At 47.1% G+C, this 27,429-nt stretch overlaps 2 protein-coding genes across 2 annotated transcripts; one reads left to right on the top strand and one right to left on the bottom strand.

Moving 5' to 3' along the window:
- The first annotated feature begins 7,831 nt into the window (after positions 1–7,831).
- LOC119399322 (uncharacterized) lies at positions 7,832–24,335 on the top strand. Its single transcript, XM_037666136.2, has 3 exons — positions 7,832–8,440; positions 21,582–22,127; positions 22,689–24,335. The coding sequence occupies exons 1-3, from the start codon at positions 8,412–8,414 to the stop codon at positions 23,827–23,829; spliced, it is 1,716 nt and encodes a 571-aa protein (XP_037522064.1). The 5' UTR covers positions 7,832–8,411; the 3' UTR covers positions 23,830–24,335.
- Positions 24,336–25,615: 1,280 nt separating this feature from the next.
- On the bottom strand, positions 25,616–27,218 carry LOC119400623 (uncharacterized). Its single transcript, XM_049417341.1, has 2 exons — positions 26,962–27,218; positions 25,616–26,154 (listed from the first exon to the last, which is right to left on the bottom strand). The coding sequence occupies exons 1-2, from the start codon at positions 27,216–27,218 to the stop codon at positions 25,776–25,778; spliced, it is 636 nt and encodes a 211-aa protein (XP_049273298.1). The 3' UTR covers positions 25,616–25,775.
- Between the last annotated feature and the right edge of the window lie 211 nt (positions 27,219–27,429).

Genomic DNA, 27,429 nt, shown 5'->3' with positions numbered 1-27,429 from the left:
GTATGAGCTGTGATTGTATCACCGAGGTTCCACTGTATATTGTCACGGGGTCGTGACGTCGACGAAGACAGCAGTCAGCACGTCCGAGATGAAACTGTTTATTTGGCCGAACTTGTGGCCGGGAAACTGATAGTCAAACTACAGCAATACACGCTGTACAATAATAGCGGCGAACGGGGCGTCGACCGTCGATCAATTGACAAGCAGTCAAGCGCGTCGGCTTTTATACAGGCGCTATCGAACTTTCCAGCGATATCGCTGTTGGCGGCGTTATCTCTCGACAAAGCTGGAACATTCTCGTGCGGCGCGTAATCTTAACGGATTGTTCCAAAACAATCTCGAAGCTTCCTACACATCACGGCGAGGCTTGCGCAGCGCGTTGCCCACAGTCTTTGTGGGTGAAGCTTCAACGCATGAAATAAAAGACTCGCGGCAATGCCCCCCTCTGAAAAAGCATCGTCCCGATGCTTAAAGACGCGGCGTCTTGACGTGGACGAGGAGCGGGGGCGTTGCGTCGGGCTGCTGCAGCATAGTTCATTGCTTGCAGCTGCGGCTGCGCTGCATCGGGGGTGCCCAGCGACTGCTGGATTTCCTCGCGGACCATGTCGGCGATCGAATCCACTTGAGGCTGCGCTGAAGGCAACAGCTTGCGCAGCTCCTCCCGCACTATCGCTCTGATGGTTTCCCGTAGGTCGTCGGTGCCTAGCGAGTGCACTTCGGTGTGGCCTGTCGACAGGGTTGAGCGGTTGTATTGCTTCGTCCTAATCTCGAGGGATTTTTCAATTGTTGTGGCTTCCTTTAGGAATTCGGTGACAGTTTTCGGTGGGTTCCGCACCAATCCTGCAAAGAGGTCTTGTTTCACTCCCCGCATAAGGAAGCGGACCTTTTTATCCTCAGGCATGGCAGCATCGGCCAGGCGGAAAAGTCGCGTCATCTCTTCCGTGTAGATAGTGACCGCCTCATTCGGTAGCTGTGCTCTTGTCTCCAGCAAAGCAGCGGCCTTTTCCTTGCGGACGATGCTCGCGAAGGTATTGAGGAATGTCGTCCGAAAGAGGTCCCAGGATTGAAGGCTCGATTCATGGTTTTCGAACCACGTTTTCGCGGCGTCTTCTAAGTAGAAGTAGACGTGGCGCAGCTGCTCCTCAGTATCCCAATGGTTGAAGGTGGCGACTCGCTCGTACGTCTCCAGCCAGCTCTCCGGGTCTTCAAACGACGATCCACGGAAAGTCGGTGGCTCCCTTGGCTGTTGCATCACTACCGTTGTAGGTGGCAGGGGGTCTGTCATCGTCTCGGTGGTCGATGTGACGGTCTTCGGCTGCCTGGCGTTTTCGGGAAGGAGCCCGTACTCTGGTTGTAGTCCCTTCTGCCGGCGACTGGTTCGAGGATCCGGGTTGTCCTTAGAGCCGTCTTCTTCGCGGCTTGGGCTTGGGTCAGCGCTCCGCGGTGGCGTCCGGATCATGAAGCAGCACCTCCACCAGATGTCACGGGGTCGTGACGTCGACGAAGACAGCAGTCAGCACGTCCGAGATGAAACTGTTTATTTGGCCGAACTTGTGGCCGGGAAACTGATAGTCAAACTACAGCAATACACTCTGTACAATAATAGCGGCGAACGGGGCGTCGACCGTCGATCAACTGACAAGCAGTCAAGCGCGTCGGCTTTTATACAGGCGCTATCGAACTTTCCAGCGATATCGCTGTTGGCGGCGTTATCTCTCGACAAAGCTGCAACATTCTCGTGCGGCGCGTAATCTTAACGGATTGTTCCAAAACAATCGCGAAGCTTCCTACACATCACGGCGAGGCTTGCGCAGCGCGTTGCCCACAGTCTTTGTGGGTGAAGCTTCAACGCATGAAATAAAAGACTCGCGGCAATATATATATATATATATATATATATATATATATATATATAGAGAGAGAGAGAGAGAGAGAGATAGATTTTATGAGGTATCACTTAAACGGGACAGTACGCAGTACCTAAGAATACCAACGTCAGACAACCTTACAATTTAGCGTCACTCGCGCAATGGCAGTACGAATGGTGCTGGTTGGCCTCACCGCTCGGTGCTAATGCGCACCTGCCTTTCGGTGCTCTAGGATGTATTTCTCTAGGCTCCGTATCGAAACCGCAAAACAATGGTTAACCCGTAGGATGAAAGGGCAGTCGCATGTGTGCACTTTGCAGGTGGCGCTTGATGTGGTACACTGGAAAACATGGAGTGGGGACGGTTGGCGCCAAAGTTCATTTGATCAGAAAGACGGCTCTCGAATTTAACCAGCACACTTCGTGGCTTATTGTTTGTGGGATTACCGCCAATGCGTTCAACGATCATTCATCGTGCTTTCTTAAATCGACACTAAAGGAAAATATTATGTCGACGTTGATTGTTGAAACAGCGGTCCAGATACCTCGCTGTGCTACTTTATTGCCAAGAAAGTGCTTATTTTGAAATAAGATCATGTTTTAGTAGTCCGCATCGCGTTAGCACACTTCAAATCACCCGCCTGAAAGCGGTCTTTCTCACGTCACTGCTGCCGTGCCTAACGTTGCCCGCCTTTACTGCGCGGCGGCGTGCACTGGCGGCGAGCACCATTCGGGCATCCGGCAACATCACATGCATGCGGCATTTTGTCGAACTTTCTGTCAAAGCGACATTCACGAGCGTGCAAAACACACGCGCCAGTACGCGATACCGAAACTACCACTGAGACGCGACCACGTGGGCGAAGCAGGGCGCCGGGTGAAGCGCAGTTCGGCGAAAACGGAACCATTGAACAACGCGCGCTGTTCCCCATGGCAACGCCAAACTGGTTCTTTTTTCCATGAATCAAACAGAAAGGAACAAGCAGCATTTTATGACGTCTCTTGATGCATAGAAGGTTCCTTTTTTTATTGCAGCTAGTTTGATTACGAGTGATTAGTTGTAGTAGGACTCCCTCACGTCATCGGGATCATTTCCAAAATATCCCGCCCGTGGCGCTCATCGTGTGATACACTTAGCTTAATTTCTCGGTAAATAGGGCACTGCTGTTGATAATATTGCCGTTTTAGACGTTGTCATACATTGAGCTCTCACTCTGACATAAATTGTTATTTGCCTTTAGTGTCCCTTTAGAAGTACCTCGAAACGGTTTGCACTGTTTGCATAAATGCATTGAGCCTGTAAAACAAGTCCTATGGATCATTTTCAGACCGATTTAAACTACATGTATAAACTGTGCAATGTGTTACAAGATTTAAACTTGCGAATCGCTACAGATGGCAGGAGCGTAATCGAAAGAGTTTAAAGCTTCCAGCTTCCATTTAAATTTTAAAGTGACATTGTTCCATGATACGTAGCCGGTCCATCGTTTCATTAAAATGCGAAGGATTTGATGATGCTGGAGCCTGAAAGCTGAAAAAAGTTTAAAAAACCGCTTGGAGGTCTTTATAAGTCTCATTGTGCAATTTTCGGACGTTGTATTATGTGTGGACTTAGTGAAGTCTCTTACGCATCTTCGTTCTGGAAAGAATGTTGTACTCTGTTCACCTATCGAGTTCTCTCTCGCGAAAACGAAAACTAATGCCTATCGTTGCAAACTATAATACTTTTCAGTGTGGATCCGTACGGCGCGAAGTGAAAAGTTCAGCGGAAGCAAATTATAATGAGGACGAAAACCTCATCGTTCAACATCATGGTATGCATTGTGCCTACGGTACATTAGCAGCGTGCCGGGTGTTGGGGCAACTCGTCCCGTGCACTGGAACGAAGTTACGTCATCTATGCGTTCATTCACTCATTACGCATCTGTGTATTCAAATCAGTACCTCTTCTTCTAGTTCCTTTCACAGCGATTGCCTTTTCCTGGAGTGACGACAAATCGCAGAACATTGATTGTTGCTTGAGCCAGCGTTATACAGAATGGCTTTCTTCATCACGTAAACGACAAGAAGACAGGTCTTCTTGTCGGAGTGTTGAATCTAGCAACAATTTCTGTTTAACGATTCTTAATCACATCCAGCCTTAATTTTGTTTTGAACTTTTCGTGTGCATATTTGTACTACGGCTGGCTCTATACCTTGAGGTAGCACAGAAGGCCGTACTGGACGGCGTCCTGCTGAGGAAGGATCTCTACTACGTGAAAGGATCGGCAAAAATGAATGCTTTCCACTCACCGCCACGGCCACAAGTGGCGCTGGCTAACACTCCCATGGTCGCACATACGTATATAACCAGAATATAGACAGGGTTGCCGCTGCTGCCATAGCAGGACTGGATGTTGACTTAGCGCGCAATGCCGAGGCAATAGGTTCGGTTGTTTCCGGTACCGAGTTGCTTTGTGCCTTATATTTTATTTTCCTTTCATCACTTACGCACTTCAATAAAAAACTGAGTTACGTTCTGTAAAGTTTTAGTTTCACTTTATGTGCACTTGATGCGACTGCGATAGACAACATCAATGGGACCCTGGAAGGTGTCACTTCTCACTTGTGTGCTACAGCGGTGGCATTTGTGTGCTAGAGCCATGTTAAAGTAATTATGAGGAGCATTACGAAATGAATTGAGGTCAAAGCGCTCTGAAACAAATGCTAAAACAGAACTCACTACGGCAGTTCAGTGGCTGAGGCATTTCCCTAATGCACACGCTGTCGTGTGTCAGTCCACTGACATGCCAATGTAATTCGGTGTAAACGAGCAGCATTAGCGATGGAAGCTTATCCGAAAATTTCCACTATTACATCCCTAGTAGCTTGTAGTGTACTGACTGGGTAAGATAAATTCATGATGTCATTTCTTTTACCCTGTTCCAGGCAACACAAACTGTCTTTTCTGTACTGGTATAATTAAACTTGTCGCTTGAGAGTTCATCATAGTGACCTTTCACATAGGTTGACAGTGGCGTTGGCTTCAACACAATCAATTTAAATTAAATTTAAGATACCAAAAAGGAGCACGTGTGAAGCCAAATAAACAAGTAATAGAAGTCAACATGTGTTAGTCATGCATTAAAATTACCTCCCGATATTTCGAGACATAACTGCTTTTGGTTCGAGCAGGTGAATAAGTTTACCCTCCCCCCGTTTTTCTTGTGACGTCTATAGTTTCGTGCGCGATGCATTCGATAAGGTGCGGCAAACTACGTTGTTCGGCACCGCGCTCGCCGTTCTGACGCACTGGGACGTGTCCAATCATGTAGAAGGAGGATACCGAAACGGACGGGAAACAAACCCGAGAGAAAAGGCAGCTCCCCTTGCCACACGTGACGACCTTTGACGCTACGACGGTAGTGGCCGTGGAGAGGAGTTACAATTCATAAACAACACCAACTAAAGAATAAAGAATAATTGTATATCTCAGCAGGAACTCCAGCGGTAATTGGTGGGACCACAAACGCACGAAGCAGAAGTGGAAGGGGGGGAGGGGGTTAGAATTAAATGAATGAGGCGGCGGCGTGGCGTCGCATATGTAGTGAGCGACCGGAAACCGGTTGTTCCACGCCGCGGGAAAGACGTGGACTAGTGTAGATGGAACCTACGCCATAGAGAAGCGTAGCACGTGTGAAAGCGTCGGTTGCGTGCCTCTGACTCGAGCGCGTCTGGGAAGCCCCCGAGATTGGCACGCGGTGGGGCCAACGACGTTTATTTGTGCGCAGTGGCGAAGTAGTTGGGCGGGTTCACTTTGCGAACCAAGATTGCGCGTGCTCCAGCAGATAATGCTTTTCCGGCAGAGCCGAGGAAAAAAGGAACCGTCGTTGAGTTACCCTAGATTCAGGCACGTGTTTGACACAGCCGTTGAGTGGACGATGACCTTGTCGACTGAAACGATTGTTTGTACTTGTGGGCGATCTCGCCGTGCCTTAAGCTCGCGGATTTCTGAAAAACAGAAAAGTTCTTGTAAACAGCCACGGCTTGAACTAGTCTACCTGTTCATCTCGTTCACACTGTAGACTTTGTGTACCAGCTTCCGCAGAAGTGCAGTTGTTGCTCATTGTCTTACGCTGCTGAGAACTGAACCGCAGGTGTGTCACCGGTGTGGCTATTCTATAACGTTAGGGATGCATCGAAAAATCACTCTTCGGCACTTCATTGTGGCACCTATGATGACCCCAGATTGACCAGATTGCTTCTGAGTGCTTCATTTGATGCCTCCCTCGTTGTCAATTGTGGAGCTACGGTGCATGCAAATTAATTTTTATTTTTATTGTCCTCTGAAGGGAGATCGGTGCAACTTTGGCGCTTTTACGTAAAAGCTTCGTGTTTCTACTTTTGAATAGCACTTTTGAGCGTTATCGAGTCCATCATGCCGCACAATTCTCTTATACGATTACGCTCGATGAGTTTGAATTGTTTCTATAAGACTGAAAAAACATTTCGTGCAAGATAGCATACCAATACACAATTCTGAAATTCTAACTGTGACATCATCCGGAATTTGTGGTGCTCAAAATCGAACGTATTAATGCGTTTGTTGAAGAAAATAAGCACGAAAGTCGTTCTCTGTTTACTTTAAAATTTCTTCCGTGGGAATGGATTCACTGATGTTTTCAAAAAACGAAAATTTGAATGCGAAACACTATATCAAATAGTGCATAGAGGATGGTTTCAGAGCAAGTCGACGAAGAAAATATTACAAAAAAGTATCAGCTGCTACAATGACCAGCGAAGCATTAAAGCGTCAAATTTCCTGTTAATCAAAGCTTAACCTCACCATCAGTATCGTAGGAAGAGGTGCGCTGCTCGCCATGGCAACTACGTCGGCAGAATACATTGGTCTCTTTTGCGTTGGTAGCATTCACTAATACCATGCGCGAATTCTTCACAAACCAAGCGCAGTCAGGTATAAATATGATGCAGTGCTACTTAACAGACATAGTAGTGATAAAATAGGGGCTACAGTTATTGGTGTATTTAACTATTACAGTGCGATAACAGTTGACAGCTAGCTTGCGATTGTTTCAATTCCTCATTCCTGCCAACATGATATAACAATGATAACTATTGGGGTTTTCCGTCCCAAAACAATGATATGATTATGAGGGACGCCGCAGTGTAGGACTCCGGTAATTTCGACCGCCTAGGACTCGTTAACGTGCGTCCAAATCTAAGTACATGCGCCTCTAGTATTTCGCCTCCATCAAAAGGGGGCGGCACCGATCGGGAATATTGGTCTCAACAAGCTAGCCTGGTTCTTAAATTAATGAAACGTCATTCGAAGTGTGGCTAATATTCTGAATGACGTGTGCGGTTTATTGCGTTAACAGATTTTACATTTCTGAACAACAAAGCGCTGTACTAGTGCAAGATTTGGCTATCATACAAGGTGGCGCTCATCTCAACGTCACAAAGAAGTACAAGACTGAGGGCATCCGAGGCAATCATCGGTACAGCGTTCATGTTAATCAATCTTTCCTTTCGCATCCAACGTGATGGCGCCGGATTTCGCAATAACACGAAACTAAACACTTTTTTGCACTTGAGCTTTCAAACAACAGCTTCACACAACAATAAAACTATCCACGAGAAAAAGTTCTGAGGTTTTGTTTTATAAGAACTGGACCTGAGCGGAACGACGGAGAAACAAAATGAAGGAAATCGAACGGCGTTGCACGACTGTATGCGTGACTCTGCTCGACTTTCCTGTTTCACGTTCGCATACACTTCCGATTTCGTGCAGCACCTGCTTCGTTCGCTTCGCACTCCTTTAGAGCAGCCTTTTTCGGTGGCCGCTGCACGCAACTGCAAACAAGCTGAGGTCAGACGCTGCTTTCAACTTCCCGGAGAAGCAACACCCTCGCCCGTCCGGAGATGCCGAATCGCTCGCGTGTGCCGGAGCCGGACGTTAGAGGGTACAACGCGAGAGTTCGCGGCTTCGCAGGCCGCTGGGGCCCCGGCAAAACGACGCCACTCGTATCTGCGCCAGACTTCAGGAGTTGCTCGCGCGCGCTTCGCTCGGCGCGCGCACACCTACGGCGGCGGTTCGTCCTTTCTTGAGAAAAAAAGTGTGACTCACGAAATCGCGCAGGTTTGTTTTGCCGCGCGGGTGGTGTTGTATCTCAGCGAGAGCGCCTTAGCCGTCCGGCGGCACTCCTGCATGGCAGCTGCTGATCAAGACTCGGCGCTTACGACGCACGTCGACTGAGCTCTGCTGCCTTGCGGAGGTTCCGGTGAAAGTGTTGTGTTCCGGTACGACAGTGCGAAGACAAACCAGAGCAGTTCAGTCAGCGAAACCGTTGGTGTGAAGAATGTAGCGATATTCACGGAGAATTGAAATCATGAAAGCTACGTAGAAAAATTGGTGTGTGAAATAGCGCGGTAAAGTCGTCGACGACAAATTTTGAGTTGAGAAAAAACGTCTGCTGTTTCCCTCACGAAGAAAAAAAAATGTAGCGACGAAGCGGGAGAGGTCAGCAGTGCAACTACTTGTGGAATGCTCGTTCCGGAATGTGCGGATTATCGGTAAGTAGCACTTTATGCAAAATAGCGCTGTATTTGTTAGCATTTAAACTTGTCTGCCTGACCTTAGTGTTATCATGCAACATCAATTACGTATGCAAGCACTGTAGTTTTTTCCACAAGATCTGTCTTATTTTATTTAAACGATGACTGATTTGTTCGGTGGACTATTGAATGTTTTTTTCAGTATGTCTAAAACTACATTTGGAACGTTAATTGTGAAGCGTAAATTAAAATAGCAGGTTTGAATTTTTGTGCGACACTAGCACTTTAACAGACATGGGATAGTTTAAAGTAAATGTGGTAGTATATGCCGAAGCACAGAGGTACCACCCCTTTCAATGATGTCTGTCATACCATGAGTCCGACGTTGTTTATCTTAGGGCATTCGCGCTAACCGGGCTTCGTTATAATATCTTATTTGTGACAAGCTTGCGGTACATGTTTATTGCAGCAGTGCTGGGATTGCCGTGCGTCGTAGGAAAAAGTTATCATCATCATGAACCGGCACGCGCGCTCTTCGTCCTTTTCGTCTTCTGCTTCGCTCCCAAAACACGTGCGCCGATTTGTCCGGCGTGGGATGCAATAACTCTGATTGGTGAGAGAACGAGTACAGAGAGAGAGAGATGGAGAGAAAGAAAGACATGGGCATAAAGAGAAATAGAGAAATATTTAGCGAAAAAAAAAATTTGTGGCGAGGTGGGATTCGAAGGTGAGCGCCATAACCACTCGGCTATCCAGGCACGCCAGCTGAGCCCTGCATAGCCTTGTATAGTATATCAAGGGATGTGAGGGTGAGGGGGAAGGAAAAGAGGAGGCAAGAGAGTCAATCATAGTATAGAAAGAAAGAAATAGAGATAATGAAAGGGAATGGAGACAGAAAGAGAAAGAAAGATAGAAATAGCGAGAAAGAGAAAGTAATGGGTAGATAGACAAACAAAGAAATAGAAATAAACGGAGACAAAAAAGAAGACCAAGCGTAACCATGTATTGTATAGTACAGTACAGTATAGCAAGGGGTGGCAGAGAGACAGGTGAAAGGGTTAAAGCTAGCCAAGGCAGGAGCAGCTAGGCGCCCATCAGCTCTGCTGTGACTCAGCCATGCGCGACTTAGTGCAAGGTGCGCTGACTTTTTGGGGCGTTTTGGTTTTTCTTCTAGTGGTGGGATTAATGCGACTCGCTCGTTTCTATGCATACCAAGAGTGGTTCAGTCGTTATTCAGTTCCGATTAATAAACAAATTACTGGTCAACGAACAATGTTTTCGCCCTTTACTTTCATTTTTGCGAGGATGGTTCACAGACTCGTCAGCGCTACAAAATACTGAGAAACGGTAGAGCTGCAGTTCTCGCTCTATGCATCGAGATACGGCGTACAGCGCTGGCGTAGCCTTCCTTCTGGTGCTGCTCTTGCCAGAAATAGATGCAGGTCATTATCCGGCACTCTCCCGTAATTACCAAAAGGAATGTGATTACATTCTGCTGCCACTGCGATAATTTCGCCCAGTTCCAAAGAAGCCATTGTCCCAGCGAGGTCAATCATAGCACTCGCCGCATTCTCAATAGAACCCAACATCGAAGGAACGTCATCATCTCGAAAATAACAATATTCAGCGCCACTTCTTTCTTCGTTTATAGCACTAGCAAGCGGCACAGAAGGCCTACCGTAATTGCTCCGTAGTTTCTCGTATGACTGGAGGAAAATGACTGTGAGGAGCCGGCCAGAAGGTTAACAGAAGACAATCAAAATGTGTAATAAGGTAGTCGGAATTGTTCTATATCCTGCTCGCAACTAATAGCTTATTGTTGTACGAGGCTCGTGCGTGGCGTTCTTTACAAAAAGGAAGATTGCTAGCAGAGTAGTATATTGCTTTGGTGTTCACTATCATCTCTGATATTTTTTCAAGAAAATATCAAGAAAAACTTGCATTGAGTCGAGCAAGGCTGTGGCACAATGAGAGCTGGTCGGCACTCACTGGGTCCTGGCTTCCCTGGGAACTCGCTCATTCACACACCGATGCACGAAGCGTACGCGTGATTACACCGTAAATTACAAATATTGCCTAGGTATCGATCTGCTTGGATCCGGCATCGCTTGGCAATCACAACGCCAACAAGCTGAATTAATTAAAATGTCTGTTTTTCTCTGTTTCTTTCTCTGTCGTTCTTGTTTAATCTTTTTTTTTCTCTTCCCTTTCTTCCGCTCTTTCTCTAGATCTATTTATCGCTTACTCTCTCTCTGCATTTCTTTCTTTCTTTTCCTTTTTTGTTTCTCTCTCTTTCTCGTTCTGTCTTGATCTCATATGTCTTTCTGTGCCTGTTTCCTTCTATCTCTCTGTGTGTAATTCTTTCTCTGTCTCTCTATAATTTTCTCTTTCTTCCCTTTCTCTCTCTCTCTTTCTTTCTATCTATTTCTTTCGCTCTCTCGCTCTCTACTCGTTCTTTCGCCCATCCGAGTTATTGCATCCCACGCCGGACAAATCGACGCAGCCGGAAAGCGCGGCCCGGGCGCACCTCTTCAGAGAGCGAAAAAGATGAAAAAGATGACGAAAAGAGCGTGCACCGGCGTATTAATGATGGTTTCTTGCCTACATCGCGAAACGGACAAGCGGTGGCCTTAGCAGCTCTGCTGTATAAACAGGAACGCTGCGCCGAATACACGCAAAATTGGTAGAGATGCATATGGTCACGTGGTCGGGACGTTCAAAAAGGCAGCAGTTGGCGTGTTCAAGACGAAATGTTATTCGGGCGGACATGTGCCCTGAAAATGAAAGGTAAAAGTACAAGCAACTCAATCTGCACACTTGAGTGTGGTGAGAACAGCGTCAGCCGTCGAGTAATGTGATCTGCATTCAGGCTCGTCGGCATTCATACGTGTTGCATCGACGATTCCAACCTTATCGGTGGTGGCCGCGTTAGTTCCGGAATAAACTCTACTGTTTTGAGCGCTCAAGCTTATGAGAAGATCCTAAATATTCTGTATGGTTCCCTGACACTCGGCCGCAGTTTGTGCAAGGTACTGGTTACGCGTGTAACGGACCGGTTACATAAAAATTTAAAAAAAGCGCGCATGCCAATAAATAACGAAGGATTCTCGAAAGTGGAAACTAAGGCCAGCGGACCAAGTAGATGGAGCAGTCGTAGCGAGCTTAGTCAGACGAACTATTCCTAAAACACAAGTATTCATTTTGGTCGAACGCTTTCATGTAGCTAAATATTGTAACAACGCTCATTGATGTAAAAGCGCTCGTTACGGCGATTACGATGATGTCAACATCTTAGATATTTCCGAACATTTCTAGCCGTGGTGTTTTTTATGGGAATAACGCCTATATCCACGTGGGCAGCCTCCAAAATAGCAAATATGCGAGCGTCATTTCTGCATCAGAATAGTGTTGCAAACGATGTCCAATGCGTCACAACAAACGTTTATTCGTAAACACAAGATGCGGCACAGTATGCCTTCATGGTTTTGGCAACTTGTGCCAGAAATAATGCCGGATATTTTATTTTATAAACGAAAGCGACTTTATTAATGGGAGGACCGGCGAAGTGCTTGTCCATGCAGCGTATTGTACTACTTTACACAAAAAAAGAGAAAGATAACCATAAAATATGCGTGTAACACAAAGAAGGTAAGATGCAGCTGATGAAGTAAAAAAAAAAGAATACACAATCTACAAAAAAATTTGGCAGATCCTACGTACCGTGGGAATCGATGTTATGCGAAGCATGCGCGGGATGGTGATTGGCGTAATTTTTCACATTGAGCGAAACGTTACAGAATGACGTTATAGAAATATCGAAGGGGTATATGCACACTCATATGTTGCACAGTCGCATATCTATTACATAACCAGTTGTTTACAGTTGCGTAACGATCGCAGCAGCAACATGGGTCTTACCAACACCAAACGCGGTAAGCCGATATGTAGTGCTTATATTCTTCAGAACTGGATAGCGCGAATCCGAACAGGACAAAGAAGGAACACAGATGCACAGGACAGGCGTTACTCGCAACTAAGCTTCAGTCAGGAAAGTTTCCCTAGATATATGCACAGCCGAGTGACACGCGCAGGCGTACTGCACGTACGTTACTGTCACAATTACATTAAAAGGGTATGGGCTTGAGCTTGTTGGTAAGGCTTCATGGTTTCAAAACAGCGCGTAAAGTACGAGGACACAGAAAGTAAGACAGGACCAGGCGCTGAACTGCCAACAATGCTTTTTATTTGTGCGAACACGAATAAATAGGCTTTTCACATGAGAGGAGGGGTAGAGATATTGCAAAAACGCATGCGCCCTACCCTATACAGCGCATGAAATTAACGGTGCAGATAGCTAATCTCTTTGTCTGTTAAGGCTATCGAAGGTGAACTGACACATGCTGACCCGACATTATGCATTTCGTAGGCTTCATAGATTTCTCGGGCTGCGGGAATCTCGGTAACTGCGAACGATGCGCGTCTGCTGGAAATCGGGGCTACACCCGCACCTAGCGCAGGTGTATTGCCAAGTTGCTGCCGGTCTTCGCTCCAAGATTGCTTGGCGTGTTCTCGTAGGCGGTCAGTGTTCACACACCGGCGGTCCTGACCGTGTACATTCCTCCACAGGACGTGCCGGGATTCGTACACCACTCCTGTTTTGCAGGGAACAACCGAGTTGCATGTTTTCGTCTGGCACGCGGGTTTCTCAGAGCTTGCCGCATTCACTCGCTTGCAGAGAGAGCTTAGTTTTATAGGCGCCGAGTAAACCACTCTTACACCCGCTCGCGCAGCCGCTTTTTTCACCCGGTGGGATACGCCATGCAGGTAGGGGATGACGGAAACTTTGGCCTTGTCAACTTGCTGTGGGGCTTCTTTTCCTTGCGACCTAGATTCGCGTAGCACTACTTCTGCCAGTCCTGCCAGGAACGGTTCTGGAAAGCCAGCCCTTGCCAACCTTTCCGTTTGAAGGGCGAACTTGAAGCGACTTGATGGGGACAGGAAACGACCTAAGCATTCCCATGGCGGTCAAGGCGATGGCGCGTTTACGAGCTTCGAGTGATGAGAAGGAAATGGCAGTAGGTCTTTCTTCGATCGCGGGGTATAATCCAGCAGGTATGGCCGTCGTCCAGGTGAATCGTGAGGTCAAGGAAGCGTAGTTGTTTGCCTTCAGGCAGCTCCTTAGCCCTTTGCGGTCCGTTGTCGGGCAGCGCCCGACAACGCAACCGGCCGTAGCGGTCCGCTGTCGGCCCCGCCCGACAAGGGTGTTCGTGGTTTAAATTTTGCTGTTTTTCTCACCGCGAGTCGCGCGCATTGTTTGTATACATGAAGGGCCATCGCTTGAGGAATAAGTGAGCTTTGTTTGTTGAGGTTTTACTTTTTGACACTATGGTGCAGCACTATGACAGCACGGGGCCTAGAGCGTACCACACTCGCGCGCGCGGTTCGCTGAGAAGCATGGCCACGTTTTCACCGCGTGCGTTTTACGGCGGTGCTTTTAGCGAAAGCGAGGATGACTTTAGTGAGGAAGAGAATTACGTGCCTCACCAGACAGTGATGACAGTGATTCGACAGAAGTGAGTGACGAAGACGACGACGGCGGCGGTGGAAACCTGCAGTAATAACCCTGGCCTGCACACAGGGGAATGATTTGAGCGGTATCATACGTTGCCCAAATATCACTAAAAGAGTTGCCTGCAGAATGCAGGAGCAAAAATAAATATCCTGTGCGTTTCTCTTCCACAGCTTGTGTTTTTATTCGCGGCGCCAGAAACTGGCGAAATAGTTTCGGACCGCTAGAGCCGGAAAGTGGGTAAAGGTTTTGGACCGCAAAGGGTTAGTGAAGGAAAGTCCAGGGAAGTTAGTGCAGAAGTTGCTGTAAATCTTGTCTGCCGTGATGCTGGCTTCGTCCGGCTTCGCGTCGAATAAAACAAGGAAGTCATCAACAAAGCGAAAAATCTTCACCCACCGGATCGTCGTTAGGCTCTCCTCCAAGCGTCTGTCGTCCTCCAAGCGTCTGGAGGAGAGCCTAACGACGATCCGGTGGGTAAAGATTTTTCGCTTTGTTGATGACTTCCTTGTTTTATTCGACGCGAAGCCGGACGAAGCCAGCATCACGGCAGACAAGATTTACAGCAACTTCTGCACTAACTTCCCTGGACTTTCCTTCACTAAGGAGCTGCCTGAAGGCAAACAACTACGCTTCCTTGACCTCACGATTCACCTGGACGACCGGCATACCTGCTGGATTTATACCCCGCGATCGAAGAAAGACCTACTGCCATTTCCTTCTCATCACTCGAAGCTCGTAAAACGCGCCATCGCCTTGACCGCCATGAGGATGCCTTAGGTCGTTCCTGTCCCCATCAAGTCCGCTTCAAGTTTCGCCCTTCAAACGGAAAGGTTGGCAAGGGCTGGCTTTCCAGAACCGTTCCTGGCAGGACTGGCAGAAGTAGTGCTACGCGAATCTAGGTCGCAAGGAAAAGAAGCCCCACAGCAAGTTGAAAAGGCCAAAGTTTCCGTCATCCCCTACCTGCATGGCGTATCCCACCGGGTGAAAAAAGCGGCTGCGCGAGCGGGTGTAAGAGTGGTTTACTCGGCGCCTATAAAACTAAGCTCTCTCTGCAAGCGAGTGAATGCGGCAAGCTCTGAGAAACCCGCGTGCCAGAAGAAACATGCAACTCGGTTTGTTCCCTGCAAAACAGGAGTGGTGTACGAGATCCCGACGTCCTGTGGAGGAATGTACATCGGTCAGACCGGCCGGTGTGTGAATGACCGCCTACGAGAACACGCCAGCAATCTTGGAGCGAAGACCGGCAGCAACTTGGCAATACACTGCGCTAGGTGCGGGTGTAGCCCCGATTTCCAGCAGACGCGCATCGTTCGCAGTTACCGAGATTCCCGAGCCCGAGAAATCTATGAAGCCTACGAAATGCATAATGTCGGGTCAGCATGTGTCAGTTCACCTTCGATAGCCTTAACAGACAAAGAGATTAGCTATCTGCACCGTTAATTTCATGCGCTGTATAGGGTAGGGCGCATGCGTTTTTGCAATATCTCTACCCCTCCTCTCATGTGAAAAGCCTATTTATTCGTGTTCGCACAAATAAAAAGCATTGTTGGCAGTTCAGCGCCTGGTCCTGTCTTACTTCATGTGTCCTCGTACTTTACGCGCTGTTTTGAAACCATGAAGTCACAATTACAGTTGTTATGCTTATACTTCTCCGTTACGACGGAGAACGCACGCACGTTTCACGAATCCGTGTGTATGTGTAGATGTTCTTGACAGTTCTTGAGCAAGGTCATCATCACCGTGATCAGTGAGCACCGCTGGACCGAACTTGTTAATCGAGTACGTTCGTAATCACGGCTATGAGGAGTCTAAGTGTAGTGACGTGCGAGGTATAGTGGAGCTGGTGGAAATACTGGATGCCTCTTACGATGAAATGACCTATTATGCCTCCTGTCGTAGACGTGCCAGCGAGGTCTTTTGATCCACTCTCCTCATCCAATCCGTCTTTCACGCAGTATAAGCACCAAGCATTGCTGGGTCTTGATAAATCAATGTTGAAGTCGCCGGTAATGATTAGAGGCCTGGTGTTCTCAGCAGATCTATTGTAGGAAGCATTGACGGCGGTTGTTGCCTAATCCGCAACGTGCACCACGTGGACGAGTGGATGATACTTGAGCGTCTTCCAGGGGTGTTCTGTCTACAGCTTCCTCACTTTGCTTGCGTCCGCCGCGGTGGTGTAGCGGTTAAGGCTCTCGGCTGCTGACCCGAACGTCGCGGGTTCGATCCCGGCCGCGGCGGTCGCTTTTCGGTGGAGGCAGAATGCTAGATGCCCGTGTTCTGTGCGATCTAGGTACATGTTAAAGAATACCCGATGGTCAAAATTTCCGGCGCCCTTCGCTACGGCGTCTCTCATATAATAGCGTGGTTTGCGGACATAAATTCCCAACAAATATTATTATTATCACTTTTCTTGCGTGTCAATGTGTGCGTTCGCGGTTACTGTGTTGGTTGAGACTCTGTATCACCTGTGGCACATACCCGCATAAAGTTTAACTCTGGTTTACGGGTGTGTGCCAAACGTGACTGAGAGAAAGGGTTTCGTGACGTACGCGACAGGTATTTTGCGTTATTCATGTCATGACCAGTGAATCGTGTTCGTCATACACTGCTCCCCTGCTATGCCAATTTTGGTATATTACAAGTTATGGAGGCGACCAGGAGAGCGGCCAAACGTAGGCGGCTAGATAGATAGATAGATAGATAGATAGAAACGGCCCAAGTGCCTGAGGTTCGCTAAGAAATGCTTCGCATTCAATAACATTGGCCCGATGGAGAAAATATGTTTCAGTGATAGACATTGCAACTCGGGTTCAAGCTCTGTTTATTTGCATCTCTACAACGCGACATGCTCGGGAAAAAATGAAGATCAATACCCTTCACAGCTACCGAGTCCAACCATTACCATGACACACAACGAAAATTTCATGCATATTACCGGAAACTACGAGATGAAGCACAAAGGACTAAATTTTAAAAATAACTTCATGTGTTATACAACGTAATACAAAATAAGCTAGTTCACACTTTTATAGTTTTGCTATGGGTACTTCATGGTCTGAGAACCTTTCACTGAAAATGCCTGGATGAGATATGGAGTGTTGCGGTAAGATATCTCAGCATGAACTGTGCGTAATGCCAAGCAGAAAAAGCTTTGCGGTTTTCCTACTCGCTGCGTCGCCGCCTGTGCATGAGAAGACAAGGCACTATCTCAAGACCTCGAACAATGAATCAGTACTCATTCATTAATATGATAGCACACGCCTCTTAGTTTCCAAAGAATGCGGCTATATGGACATGGCTGAAGCTGCTTTTTACTTTGCGCATAAATCACTCATCATTGTTTGTTAATTGAGTTGTCATGGATCGAATCGTTTTGATACGCTGGAAATGTACAGCGCTCAAAACATTATCGTTAATTTGAGCTTTTGACGCTGCTATCTGCCATAAAGTAATTTGAAATGTGCCACTGACGATTTAAAAATAATTGGGTGCGTTTTTCTTCAGTACAGTAAAGTACCCCGTGTCGGTATGAGAGAAAATTAGCTCATAAGCGGCAAACATTGTAATGGAGAAGCACTTGGAGAAGCTAAGAAAGTGATAGGAATTCGGGATGTGCATATGCGTTTTTGTAGTCCTATCATTTTTATACATGCTGAAATGTGCTATTCCAATGATATCTAATTTTTTGGCAACAGCTTTCTTCAGTGAACTCGTACACTCTTTATAATTACTTTCATCGGTGCGATCCTTCCTGCTGGCATGGTGCTTTATTTTTTCTTTTCACTGCGTATATTTAAAAAAAAAACGGTATTTCTATAGACGTTTGAAAGGTTTGACTGAGCACATTTTTTGCGTAAAACTCGTGCCAAGTGTAATAATACAACTACTTGAGAACGAACAGCGTGCGGGGACAGGGAGAAGGGACATACAAGTCGAATCATGAAGAAACGAGACAAAACGCGCACGCTTCTGGAGTGTACAGTTATTTGATCGAATAAGTAGCACATGTCAGTTACACTCTCTCATATTTGTTGGTCGTCATGGCTCAGGCGACAGTTGGCTATACACCACGTGTTGTCGTTCGCGTTGCTCGCAGGAAAATACGAAAGAAACACCTACGTTTCACATGGGTTCATGCAGCATACATAGGCGAGCGTCTGTGCCTGCGAGTGTTGCAATCTCCCATTATACGCAGGTACGCGGTGCATCAAAATGTGCTATATTTGGAGGCAGGGAGGCCACGGGCTTGTTAACGATTAGCGGTAAGATACAAGAAAAACTTATTCCAAACTCCAGCCGCAGAAAACTACATGTCCATGGGCATTTTCTCAGAACAATAGGCCTATGCGCTTTGTTCTCAAATTAGATTCGTGAGAGTGCGCAACGTAAATGGTCTGTAATGAAAAGGAGAGCTTGTTATTCTCCCGATAGTTACATGAAGCTAAAAGAGAGCCTTACGGATTTTGTAGAACATGACACGCGGTTAATGAAAAATTTATCCTGGTGCGTGGATCAAACAAGGATCGAGTGATTTTCCTGGAATGATCATTGATATAAATTTAACACTTTGTTGGTTATAAGATTGCTCGGCAAAACAAAATTAAATAAGTCCAAGTGCAGGTAGAGTGAGTAGCGCACGTTATAAAAGGCCGACCGTTGCCATCGGCCACAGCTATTTCCTAGGCAGTCAAGTAAATACGTTGGTTGCATGTTCGAATTCTCTTGTATTGCCTCTGTTATGAGAAAACAGATGTACTAGTACAATTCGTCTGTCGTTTTGCAGCGGCTTGCGACTTATGGTTGCTTTCGTCTTCTCCTTTTTTCATGAGTCTCGTTGTGACTTAGCAAGTTACATATCTCTAACCAGTACTTCTGAAACATTTCTGGGTGTACTTAGTGGCGCCTTTCACTAATCCTGCTCTAATTACAAAAAAACTGTGTCAGCCACATGTCGCTGGAGAGGTGTTTCGAGAAGTTGAGCATAAAAATATTTGTCCTTTTATTACTCGAATCACCGCCTGAAGGTCAAGTGATGTAAAATCAGACGTTATACGCATGCAAGTGTAGATACAGTTATGAGGCCCGTGTAGTTTTGAGGAGAAGCACGATTTTGACCGTCTGAGGTTTTCTTTTTCAAGCTTGTTTTGCGGGAGTTTGCGCACTTCCACCCTATGAGAGTTCCCGCCGTTACCATGATCGAAGGTGCGTCATGAAACACAGTGCACAATTGTATAGCCAGCGGATTACGGCACCGAATGGAAAATGGATGTTTTGAAAGATGTGCGTAGAGAAAAGGATTGACGCCACAGTGTGCTGAGCACGCTACAATGCCTTATACTTTTAGCCCACGCAGACCTATTCATGTTACAATATTCGTATAAAAAGAATTTTTCCTGTCTGTTTCTTTTCGTGATACACATTTAGTTGTGTTACACGCAGGCTGACCAACAATGAGGCATGAGGTTACTGGCATCAGGTAAAGGAGGTATTGTAGAAATAAAGAACTGACCTTTGGTAGTCTGATGGCACGCGCTGCATAGCAATGAAAAAAGAAAGACCACATCACTTATCGGCAACACACAGCAACGCAATAAGTTTGTCCCAGTGGCGAACTATGTATTGTTTTTCGAGAGCAGCGTTTACTCTTCGTGTCGTATCCCCTTCATGCGTGAATTATAATGGTCTGGCCGCAAATGTGTAAAATTCGCGCAGCATAATTGCAAGGCACTCTATATTACATTCCAAGGAAGAAAATAGTGTAATATATTGTTTTGTTCGAGTTTCAGTAACTAATCGTATTTAGCGCATAATTACATATTTAATTATTCTGCAGTTACTCATAATCCATTTTTACATAAAAAGAATCATACACGCAGGCTCAAAACGCATGCAATTTTTTTTATTTATTTCGAGAGAAGAAAAATATTACTTTTGATACTGTTCCTTGAACGGGGCACGTCGCATGACCCGTCGAAAATCGTAGCGTGTTCACAAAAATGATCGGCTACATTCATATGCGGCAAATTGAGGTCAAGTCAAGACAAATGCACAAGGTGCAATCCATCCTATCCGCAGGGTATCTTGGTATTTGTTTACCACTAGTCCCAAAGAAGTGGCAAAAATAAGTTGCGTTTACATCTGTGGACATAGCACCTCAAGAGGTTTTAAACTACTCTGTAGTCACAAACTTACCCTGGTTTTAAATCTGGAATGGGATTATATTAACGACTGCCTCGTCTGCTACAGCGCCAGGGTAGCTCGCTGGATAAATATTCATAGATTTACTGCTACTCTAATCGGAATTGACAAAAAAAAAAAAACCTTGCAACAAGCCAAAAAAAAGCTTGCTTTTTAGTTCTGCATCATTTTCATCTCTCGGTCACAGTAGAATATGGTAGCGCTTATTCGCTTCTCCTCGTGCCAATTATAATGAACAGCCTTCTCAGATAAACCAAATGCGTTAAAATGAAAATGCTTAATTATGGTATCAATTGGGGCTGTCACCCACACAGCTACAATATGAATAAGCATCACTTAAAGGGGCCATGACACCCAGTTTTCGATCATAATCTGTGTTATGTGGATGAATCCTTGTGCAATCACAGAATAGCTGGCGAAATTTTAGCTCACTTGGTCGGGCCCTTAATGTAGAATCGAATATTTTAATAAAAACGCGAGCGGCCCGAGAGTCTGGCAACACTGGCGCACTCGCGAACCGTGAGGTAAGTGCAAGCATCTGCATTGCGGCGAACGATAGTGTTCTGTGGTCAACTGCATGCGATGCCGAGATATTTTAGCTTTCTTCAGCTTGGCACTGAAATTGAACGATTTGCAGCGGCTGAAACTTTTGTAGAAGACGACGGGCTCCGTTCCATGCTGCACGTGACGTCACACGCGCCATGGCAAAATGGCGGTCGCCGGCGGTGGGCGGGGTTTACAGCGGGCGAGTTCTAGGGCTTGATTTGCACTGAAATATTCTTTTGCGGTCCACTTTTGAAATCTGTAGGCATAATATACCCTCTACTTCTAGTTTTCGCTGAAAACCACAAATCTTTGGGCGACCGTGTCATGGCCCCTTTATGCAACACCTGTAATTCCACGTAATTTGCTTAAACGGATCCTCTATAGGATCTACCACCAGTCTCAGGAGTGCATAGACCAGAATAAATTTCGAGGGTTTAAAATTTCTATGACAAAAGGGAATTAAATGCCTAGAACACTTGTAAGCGCTAGCACAAGCAATGCTTGTTCAACTGCAACTGTATTTCCCTCATATGAATTTCGGCTGGCAATTAATCATCTGAAATTGCGAAGACACCATCTGCACTAAGTCAGGCTGCACGCGATTAGAGTCAGTTAATGCTGCTGGATGTTATATCCTTATTTGTTTTTCGTAACTCTAAAAGCAAGATTTCTTGTTTTCTGCAGCACCAAAGTCCTCTTGCGTACACGCATGATATTTTTAACGTATTCCTCATTCACAGGTTTTCTTAAGGACAACAAAAACATGATTACTACGCAATGAGCGAGTTGAGTACAAAGAACAATAGAAGCGAGTTGCTTTGTATTCAGAGCCACTTTCTCTTGCAGGGGACGGAAGCTCCCAAGGACCATGCCACATAGAGCAACTATGAAGGACACCTCTATCTACATCGCCTGGCTCGCCTTAGCCAATGCAGCCATGTGGTGCGCGTCTGCTGACTACGGGGCAGGCGAGGATCCCTGCAACATCACATTACCATGGACAGTTTCGAGGAAGGCGTATGACGACATCACGGATTCGATTTTCGACACTCTCATGCAGTGCCCACATAGCCTACACGGTTGCTCAGAGGATCTCATCAGCTGCATTGATGCCACGTACACTGCCACGTGTTCCTGCGCGCCGAACTGCCGGGTATACAGGGACTGCTGCTGGAACGTCCCTTACCGGGAGCTGTCGGAGGACGAACTTCCCAACAGTTCCTGCGTGGAAGTGCAAATTGGGTCTTCGTGGAAGAAGTTCATCTACATGGTGACGGGTTGTCCGCGGGTGTGGCCCGACGACGCAGTCCGCGAAAAGTGCGAAATGGCGGACACGTTTAACGATACCTTCTACCTCATTCCTGCTACCAGCCTGCAGCACGTGACTTACAGGTGAGCATCGTTATATTCTTTCTTTAAACTCGATGGTTGATTATCCTTTCTTTGTTCAGGCTCGTGTCACAATAGTAGCGACATGTTTACATAGCACGTTTGCATGAATATGAAACGACACATCAACCCTATAAGCCCTAAACGACAAATGTACAATGTTATTATGTATGTACACGACACACATACTTTTCCAATAAAAATTCAAATGACTCTTTAGCAGAAAGAGACCAAGGTCGTCATAGATAATGATTGCAAATATTATAACGCCCAGTTTCGAAAATGAGCAATCGTAAGACGCGTGCTAATTCATTACAAACATTTTTTTTCGGACGATAACTTATATACACATTTCCGTCGGTATCTCATCTTGAGTGGATCTATGAGTTCATTAAGATCTCGCTTCAACCACGCTTACCAATGCACTATATCTGTCCACTAGAGCATGGCATTACCGAGTTGAGTGTCGTTCCCTCTGGTGACAATATGAAGTAGCTAAACAGATAATCAATTCTCAGATTATATAAACAATGCAAGTCTGCGTGATTTCTTTCTCTATTGCAGGAATGGTTTTTGCGCTCTCTGCAACGACGACATCGTCAATGCAACTTTCTGGAACACTACCAGCATTGGAGCTACGGACCGCGTCCGCGTTGTGCTTCCAGACATTGTCGAAAACCAACCGCCGCTCCACCTGAGGCCCTGTAGCGAAGATACGCCTAACGACAATTGTACCCAAGCCGTACCCGGATGGGCGTCCCGCAGATGCAAGACATATTACGCGCCCGTACATGACGCCGAAGACCCACTAGGCCAAGTGTACCGGAACGTCTATTGTGCTATTTGCAATGATGCGAACCTCTCTGCGTTAACATGTAGTCCGGCTCTGCACCTCAGTAACGTGAGTGTGATCAGCCGGAAGACGAGCCCACCTAACCTCGCCGCGCTGTTCAAGCCCGTACTGAGGACGGCAAGCTGTTACGTAGAACACGACGGGCACTGCTATATCAAGAGTGCGCCGACCTTTTACAGTGCTAGGAGCAGGACGGGAGTCGAAATTACAGTGAACGAAACCGACACGTCGTCACCAGAAACGCCCAGGCGTGAGCTGACGGGCCACTACAAAATACATAACTACATCACCGTCGTATCCATGTCGATTTCTATATTCTGCCTCATATTGAAGATTGTCGTGTTCTGTCTGTACAGAGAAGCCCGCAGTTTCTCATCGAAGTGCACGCTGTGTCTGTCCGTCACTCTCCTCTTCACTCAGCTATTATTCCTGGTCACAAGTTGCCAACGTCTTCCCGGTGTGGTCTGTGCGAGCACCGCCGTTCTCATTCATTACGGCTTCATCTGTACTTTCCTCTGGACGACGGTGCTGTCGTTCGACATCTGGAGAAGCGTCACTGCCATGAAGCTATCCTCTATGCGTGAGAAGACCCTGGCGGCCTATGGCATGTTTGCGTGGGGCGTCCCTACGGTGCTGGTTCTCGGAGGCCGTGGCTGTGCAAGTTATAGCACCGTGGTCGGCCTTCTCTCCCAGCTACGGCAGCCCCACCTGCTGGATAGGCACGTTCTGGGGCCTGACAATGTATTTTCTCATTCCCATGGCGACGCTTCTTCTGCTGTGCCTGTTCTTTTACTTCTCATCCGTGTTCTACATTCGCAGCACATCCGCCGCGGCGTGCACTTCACGCGATGACGCGGACCTCAATGGCGACGCAGGAAGTCGGGTCAGGCAGCAGCGATACCATGCCGCACTCTTCGCTCGCCTAGCTCTCATCATGGGCGCCGCATGGGCGATCGCATTTCTGGGAACCTTCATGCCTTACGAGGAAATCGACTCGGTCGTTAACGCGCTGGTGGGATTGCAAGGGGCGTACTTATTTTTCGCGTTCAAAGACTACCGCTACTTGTGCTCGTCGATGTCGAACAGACTGAAGTCGATGCCCTCTCTACAGCAGCAGCCACAGGACATCGAGCACGGACGTCTCTTCGAAAAAATCCCGGCTCTCCAGGTAGATATCGCAGAAAAACATTTGAACTTCAGGACTCTGCTGCTGTGCTACTCACAGTTCTTATACCATATATACACGTTTATGTAGATCTACTTGTGAACTATTTAACTACACCATTAGTGATCTCTCATCTTCCTGCCCAAGGCATGTGTAAATAAACGGGTATACAGTACTTATGTGTTGAAACAAATCAAACATGAAAGTTAGTTTGAGTGCAGTGCAAGGATTCTGCACCTGCCTACGCTACTTGCGCAGGAATAAAATAGTTATGATGTGTGCACTCATTCTTGACAGATGCTGAATGTTGATGACAGATATGCTGCACAGCTTGATTTTTCACTGAAACCTTGAGCTCAGAAATTCTGAACTCAATGCTGAACACATCAGCCACCAGTAAAAGTTCAAGAGTAGTTTATGAAGATTCATGCTACGCATGAGATAACCATAGAGGTTGACTTAGCCGAGGCAGCATCACCACCTTGGTTGATCTACCATGCCCCTCATCACTCTGACTCTGTTGAATGCAAACAGTTTAATGCATATTTTTTATCTTCGGAGGGCGTACCTCCACAAGGATAGATTTTTTATACGGTTTATTTAACCCGGTGACTACAATCTGCGTTTATTCGGTGACAACACACTTCAGTACCTAATAAACCATAATGAAGTTTATCCAGGACGCATAAACAAGTCGGAACTTTGTAATCCACAAATAGCAATGCACAACGGACAGAGGGTAGCAGTCGTTGTGATAAGGAACCTCAGAACTTCCAAGAGACGAGCTTTGTCATGCTAATAGGGATCACAGGTGAACTGAAAAACAGCAGCTCTCGTTACAATCCCTTCGTCTGCACATGTAAACGGCAATTTTGTATTTAGGAGATTGCGTATCGCAAAATACCTTCCGCAGGTGGGCATGACATTATGTGATCGCCTGGGGTGTAATCGTGAACATCACTTGCGTACAGTTGCGGCAGTAGCTAGACGGAACTATAGTCAAGTACGAGTTCGCAACTCACGACACGCATCCGAAGCTTCTTCTACTTCTTCAAAAAAAAAAAAAAAAAAGAAACTGTCCGTTCATTATTGCACATCCAGCGGAAAAACGCAGAACTATTCCGTATTACTCAATGGCTCTCATGATTGGGCGTAATATACTCAGCCATGCCCACAGTGCCCAAGTATCACGTGATGCAGCAAAAGTCACGAAAACGCCCCATCGCATAATAAGTGTTTGTGCACAACTAGGTGGAACATAACAAAATAAATGAATGTGATGTTGAATCTTCCCCGCCTATAGTTCTTCGCTATTGGTCAGAAATTATCCGTCTTGGCTAATGCACCCAGCCGGGCACACGACTGCACAAAACCATAAAGATTCACCACGTGAAAATGACGTGCACGCACGAAGAGCTCATTTATTATGCTCACTGTTGCAAACGCGGGCGGCTAGGCCGCTCCGCAGTGAACGGACAGGCGTCGACCAGCAAAAGACGTGCGTTTATTCGAAGCACGCTAACTTAAAGGAAACGGGGTGGGGGAGAAGGAAGACAGAAAGATACGAGGCATGCGCAGCGTTCGACTGCGCATCAGCAACTGGTGGCTTGCAAGTTGCAGCATTTCCCTTTTCTTAGAATCCATAACGCTCCACGGGTTTTCTTTCACGAGTGGAACGACGTAGCTGGGGTTGAACATCTGCTGCGACGTCCGGCGGTGCTGACTGAAGGGTTGTAGTTCCGTCACTGGGCTGTGCACCAGTTCCCTCGGAGTCATTGTTTGACATTGTAGCGGATGGTCTGTCTGGCATTCGTTTGCGAACTTGGTCTGCGTGACGGTGCACGATACCATTGTCTGTCTCTACAGACACCACTCTTGAGCCCTCCGTTGACTTGACCTTGCCCGGGGTCCACTTGTCACCGGCACCGTAATTTCGAACATACACGGCATCACCTGGCGCGATCGTCCATTGCTCGCAGTCCACCACTGTCGTCCGAGATGCTGGCGGCTCCCTGGGAGGAAAACACATATCCAGCCTTGTTCGCACTTTGTATCCCAGAAGCATTTCAGAGGGGGAAAGTCCTGATTCTTGCGGCGCGTTCCGATAATGACATAACAGCCTCGCCAACGATTTGTGAAGGTCTGTCGTACCCGCCTTCTTCAACCCGTCTTTTACAGTGCGCACCGCGCGCTCGGCCATACCGTTGCTCTGTGGGTGGTAGGGAGGGGTGCGAATGTGAATGATGCCATTTCTGTGCATAAATTCAACAAATTCCTGGCCGACGAATTGCGGACCGTTATCGGAGACAACTGTGCGTGGTAGCCCGAAACGGCTGAACAGGGTGCGCAGCGCATCGACAGTGCTCCGGGATGTTGCCTGCCCCAAAGGAATGGCCTCTAACCATTTACTGTGAGAGTCAACGACTATCAACAGCATCTTGCCCTGAACAGGTCCTGCGAAGTCGACGTGTAGCCTAGACCATCTCTCAAGCGTTTCAGGCCAGCTTACTGGCTTCTGTGCAGGTGGCATTGGTAACGCCTGAACGCAGCTTCTACAACTCGAGGCAACTCTCTGAATGTCGTCGTCTAGCCTGGGCCACCAGAACTTTGACCTCGCAACTGCTTTCATGGTAGAAACCCCCTGATGGGCAGCATGTAGCAATTTCAAAAGCCTCGTTCGGACAACTGAGGGCACTACAACCCGGTGGCCTCGGTACAGCAGCCCCCGATGAACCGAGAGCTCGTGCCGCTTTTTGTGGTATTCTGAAAGGTCTCGCTCGTAGCTACTTGCACCTCTTGGCCAGCCATCGACGACGTACCTGTAAACCGCAGCAAGCGTGACGTCCGCTGCCGTCGAGGCTTGTAGTTCCTTCACTGGAATAGCCGGTTCGTCCCACTGGTGTAGCAGGAGCACGCACTCAGTCGAGTCTTCCTCGGCACCGACTTCGTGCTGCAAAGGTTGAGGCAACCGACTCAGTGCATCAGCAGTTACGAGCTGTTTACCGGGCTTGTATTGCAGGCGATACTTGTAAGCGCCTAGGAGGAGCGCCCACCTTTGAATTCTTCCCGCGGCCATTGCGGGTGTTTGACGATCTGGCCTTAGTAAGCCGAGCAGCGGCTGGTGATCAGTAACAAGAACAAATTCTCGTCCGAGCAGGTAATCTCGAAACCTTGTGACACCAAATACAAGTGCGAGTGCCTCTCGCTCAATTTGAGAGTAGTTTTTTTCGGCAGCTGTCAACGTTCGGGATCTGAATCCGATAGGCCGCTGCTCACCGTCAATGCGA

Source organism: Rhipicephalus sanguineus, chromosome 7, assembly GCF_013339695.2.
Source record: "Rhipicephalus sanguineus isolate Rsan-2018 chromosome 7, BIME_Rsan_1.4, whole genome shotgun sequence".
NCBI classification, from domain to species: domain Eukaryota; kingdom Metazoa; phylum Arthropoda; class Arachnida; order Ixodida; family Ixodidae; genus Rhipicephalus; species Rhipicephalus sanguineus.
This window is presented reverse-complemented; position numbering and strand designations above follow the sequence as displayed.

What these genes read in the sequence shown, in the direction of transcription:
- LOC119400623 (XM_049417341.1), bottom strand. Translation starts at nt 27,218, where the DNA reads ATGGCCGCGGGAAGAATTCAAAGGTGGGCGCTCCTCCTAGGCGCTTAC. An exon ending in ACGCTTGCTGCGGTTTACAG is followed by an intron (nt 26,155 to 26,961) that starts GTACGTCGTCGA and finishes TTTTCCTCCCAG; the next exon opens with GGAGCCGCCAGCATCTCGGA.
- LOC119399322 (XM_037666136.2), top strand. Translation starts at nt 8,412, where the DNA reads ATGCTCGTTCCGGAATGTGCGGATTATCG. An exon ending in CCGGAATGTGCGGATTATCG is followed by an intron (nt 8,441 to 21,581) that starts GTAAGTAGCACT and finishes TTTCTCTTGCAG; the next exon opens with GGGACGGAAGCTCCCAAGGA. An exon ending in CTGCAGCACGTGACTTACAG is followed by an intron (nt 22,128 to 22,688) that starts GTGAGCATCGTT and finishes TCTCTATTGCAG; the next exon opens with GAATGGTTTTTGCGCTCTCT.